This window comes from Mercurialis annua, linkage group LG1-X, assembly GCF_937616625.2.
Source record: "Mercurialis annua linkage group LG1-X, ddMerAnnu1.2, whole genome shotgun sequence".
NCBI classification, from domain to species: domain Eukaryota; kingdom Viridiplantae; phylum Streptophyta; class Magnoliopsida; order Malpighiales; family Euphorbiaceae; genus Mercurialis; species Mercurialis annua.
The window spans coordinates 3,666,387-3,671,318 of record NC_065570.1 but is presented as its reverse complement, the minus strand read 5'-3'; the positions used below and the strand labels follow the sequence as shown (position 1 = coordinate 3,671,318).

The window sequence follows — 4,932 nt, the reverse complement described above, 5'->3', positions numbered from 1 at the left end:
AAGAAAGGAGTAGGACTGCGCAAGAATAATGATGGGAAGTTATATAGAAGATCCCTTGAAATACTACAAAATCCATTTGTTCCCCAAACTATGCTTTTCTTTGCTTTTTCCCCTTTGCAGATTAGCTGAGCTGCCCACCACATGCCTATGTACCCTCACTTCATTCATCTCTCAACCCGGTGCAAAAACGGATCGATACTAAAAAATCCGAATCGATAAATTCAGTTCGCTTTGATTTAATAGTAAAAATAACCAAATTAAATTAGAATTTCGGTTGAATTGACCAGCTCGATTTGAAACTTATATACTTAGTAAAAAAATTAATTCGTTTTGATTTTTGGAAAGATGGAAATCAACTCGAGTTGAACTAAATATAACTCCTACTCATATTGTTGACGATTCTTTTAATGAATAGAATTTAATATTTAGAGTCACAGTTCCGACTTCTTCAAACCGGACTTATTAAGACTTCGTATAAGACAAAACTCTTTTCAAAACTTTTAAATGTACAACAGTCAAATTTTATCGTACATTTTGCATTAAAAATAATACTTTAAATATAGATAAGAATCTTTTGTCGGATTTTTTTTACTATGGTCAACTAAAGGAGGTTATAGTAATTCAGGTCAAAAATTACTAATGTGGCAACGCAAATTTATGTGATTATCCTATGTGTATGTTGTCACATAAATATTTTTTTTAGCATGAATTGCTAAAGTAAATCTTGTTGATGTAAAATTGTAAGTTAAGTTATTAAAAATAAAAAAACAAAATGATGATAATCGTTTTGTAAATGAGATAGAGTTCACTGAACACACACAAAATTTAACCCTAAAAACAATATTAGCAAAAACCTAGTACGCAAAAGAGAGGTAACAAGAGCTCGGGAATAAAGAGGATGGTTAATTACTGTTTTGCCTGTTTAAAGATGGAGTGTGATCACATGGCCCCTCTTGTCTTTTATCTCTTGGAATTTTCACATTCTCTCTATTTAACACTTGAATAGTCTCATTCATAAAGCAGCTATATGCCAACATTTTAACATACCCTTTTTTGCTACCTCAAAAAATGCTCATGTTTTTTTTAATCATAGAGAAGTAAGAGCGCTTCCGGAAAAAAATCATACACATGACTTTAACAAAATAATGTCTGACGCTTATATCGTTTGAAGTATAATTCATTGATTGCTCATATTTCCTCGAATTTAAGTGTTAAAATAAACTTACGAGGGCCATATATACTTCATCTATAACCACCATTGATGTCGTGGATACAAGAAAAAAGAATTGGCTTTGCATTTGATCTGAACTGAACTAAATTAAAATATGTTTATTTAATCAAATCAAATTAAATTTAGGGTATTTTATACGATCAAAGCATAGATTTTCTATAAGATAATTGCCATAATTTATTTTACTATATCTTAATACTAATATTTTTCATTTTTTAATTAAATGAGAGGTTACTGTACAAATTTAGGTTGATAATTTGTACAGCAACAAAAAAGTTTGAAATCACACAATTTTTTATTGTCACATAAATAATTATGACCTAAATTGCTGTAGAAATTTCTTGTTAATATAAATTGAACTTAACCAAAATAACCATCATCGTTCAATTTGATTTAATTTGTAATTATTTTTGGAAAAAGAAAGAATTTGCGTAGATAGGTAAAGTGGAAGAATTAAGTGGAATTTGCGGTGCGAGTTCATCGAATAACGAGCTCTAGGGATTCCCTCAAATTGGAATGTAAATTCTCATAGTCATTAGTACTACTGTTAATGTTAATGTTACTGTTAATGTTAATGTTAATGTTAATGTTAATGTTAATGTTACTGTTACTGTTAATGTTACTGTTAATGTTAATGTTAGTGTTGATGTTAATGTTAATGTTGTTTCTTGAACCTCTAAAAGATTCATCTGTTTGCTTCCTGCTTTATCTCCCTGTCTTTTTCTTCCATTTTTAATGCTCCATACATTCTTTTTCATCCATTGCTTTACTTTATCCTCATAATACAAATATTACTTCATTATATTATTTCCAATCCAACACTCATCACGTGAAATTCTGATTAATAAATGGCAAAATGTTATTATTATGGTCATTCTTATTGTTTTGTCTGTCCATTATACCATGATTTTAAAATCGTCTTAACTCCATTTATTATTTATTCGACATGTGCTAAATATACACACAATTTTCTTAAAACATGATTTAATTTTTTAAATAATAATATTCATCATCCCAAAATTAATAATAATGTTATTGATAATTCAAAAGTACTATGAATGCCAGTGGAAAACTAAGAATTTTTGAAAATCGGACTTAATTTTTAATTTATCCGTATTTTTTTATCAGAACTTAACCTCTATTATATCTTAAATAAATGATGAATCAAACTAATTTTAAAATTATAGTATATTCGGCAAATAGATCATAATTGATGTGCGAGTATAATAAAATATTTTGCCTTACTAAATTAGTAAATCATTCTCTTTCTCTCTCTACATTCTCTCTCACTAACTCAAATATTTCTTTCCCATCAACCCAGAGACGTCGCCACCTGCTCTTTGTCTGTTAACTCTTTGTTTCAGCCATATTCCTTTGTGCTAACAGAAAAATTTAAAAATGCAAACGAACTGTGAGAAAATAATGGAATGGACACCACAGGTTTGTTTAATTTCTTTCTCAATTATTATTATTATACCAAATTATATGACCCCATTGTTTTTGTTTCTTTGCTTTTGGATCCGAATATCTAACTTTGTGCTGTTATTTTTACCCTAAAAACACCACATTTCACTCTTTCTTTTCCTTTTTCTTTTGCAGATAGATGATGATAAAAGCTTGATGGTCTCATCAGCGAGTAAATTAATGGAGAAAAGGGGCCAAGATTTATCACAACCACAACAAAACCAGCAGCAGCAGCAGCAGCTTCAGCAAGCTCTTAAGTGTCCTCGTTGTGACTCTTCCAACACTAAATTCTGCTACTACAACAACTACAGCTTGTCTCAGCCCAGACATTTTTGTAAAGCTTGTAAACGGTACTGGACTAGAGGTGGAACTTTGAGGAATGTTCCGGTTGGTGGCGGTTGCCGGAAGAACAAACGAGTGAAACGGCCATCTTCTTGTTCATCTTCTGGCGGCGGCGGTGACGGTACTAATAATAATACTGCAAATTCTACTGCAAACCCTAATCATATTACTTCTTCTTCAAGTCATATTAGTCATTTGCTTTATGGGTTAACCACTGGCACTAACCCTAACTCAAACTCAAACCTAAACCCTAACTCATCTGAGATGAATCAGCATCTCCCGTTTACTGGAAGGTTCGGTTCGAGATCAGTAGAGAATATGCCTGGGTATCAAGATCTTGCATTAGGGTTTGCAAATCAAGATTCGGTCACTTCAAGTTCACTACTCTCTAATTATGGATCTTCCATATATGGCTCTTCATCTACTGCTCCGACTATAGCAAACCTACTTGCCTCTAGCTTCCACCAGCAAAACAAGTTCGGTATCAAAGACGGTATCGGAGCGCCGAGCCAGTTTCAATCTTTCGAAGATTTGCAAATGAGCTGCAATAACAGTACTGAATCTGGGAATTTTGGTATGAAAGAAGTGAAAAATGAGCAAGAACAACAAAGGCGGTTGAATTGGAATAATATGTCATACCAAAATCAGATAGAGCAAATGGGGTTCTCATCATCAGAGCCTTCACTTTATTGGAACCCTAATAACACAGCCAGTGTCGGTGGATATGGCATGATCCAGCCAATTCTTGATCCTCAGTCACTTCTCTGATCTACTAGCACCAACTGAAAAAACTGTTTCTTTCAAAAAATTCTCCCTCCTTTTCTTTTAAATAATCTTGATCTCTCTAGTTAGTATTTTTCATAATCTTTTTGCTGATTAATTCTGTTTGTAGTGGAGTTTATGAGTGAAGTAGTGGTGGGATTCAAAATCAAGAAATTGGACAAAATGGAAAAATGAAGCATAATTAAAGATGAGAGGAGTTTGGATCGGAGAGATCATGTCAGCTGCAAGAAATCAGCCGATAATTTTTATGTCAAAGGTTGATCAGAATCCGTATTTGCGCTGAGAGGAACCTCGGATCCTTTTTCAATCTCATCAACATCATTATCTACAGAGTGTGGAGAAAAAAAGATCAACTGTTTTGGTGCAACTTTTCTTGTGTATCATCAGTAAGTTGATCATTTACTTTAGTATATGTATATATAATTATGCATGACATGTACTTTTTTTATTATTAGGTTGGGGATTTGGGGGCACATATGTTACAATTAGTCATCCTCTATGAGGAACTGATGAATTTTTTTCTACTTGTTTTTGAATTTGATACTTTTTGGGGGTTGGGTATAATTAAGTGGTATAGAGAAGAGGGAGATTGGTTTTGTAATGTGGGTATTTTTTGTTTATGTTGTTTTGGTTATTGGGGTTCAATTTTCTTGGTTATATGTTGTTGACTTCTTTAATTTGTATTTTATGTTATTGGTAAGGAAATTATGGATTTGGGACTGACAAATGCTTATTGTTCATGGTGTTTTCTTTAAGATAAATAAGAATACCCGAGTTTGCTACGTAAAATTATGAACCATTCATAAATTACGTGACAGATAATATTTATTAATCGGTTAATTACATTCATTAATATCACATGTCCTGTAACTAATGAGTGAATTATCTATGACCATTATTGGATTACTCTTTGTTAGTTTTAGGTATGTTAAGGTGAGAAGTACGAGTAAAAACTGTAGATATTGTTATTGCATGCTTGTATTTTAGTAAATTATGGTTTATTCCAAGAAGAGTGCATATATTCTGTAGTACATTTTCCTAGAAGACAATATCAATCAGAATTTTTGTCAGGCAGCTGTAAACTGAGATGGAGCTAGATTTCAGCTGGTCTG

At 32.2% G+C, this 4,932-nt stretch overlaps 1 protein-coding gene across 1 annotated transcript; it reads left to right on the top strand.

The window, feature by feature from the left end:
• Positions 1–2,486: 2,486 nt before the first annotated feature.
• On the top strand, positions 2,487–4,547 carry LOC126664916 (dof zinc finger protein DOF1.7). The gene is made up of 2 exons (XM_050357539.2): positions 2,487–2,671; positions 2,831–4,547. Exons 1-2 carry the CDS (start codon positions 2,630–2,632, stop codon positions 3,803–3,805), a joined length of 1,017 nt encoding a protein of 338 aa, XP_050213496.1. The 5' UTR covers positions 2,487–2,629; the 3' UTR covers positions 3,806–4,547.
• Positions 4,548–4,932: the final 385 nt, after the last annotated feature.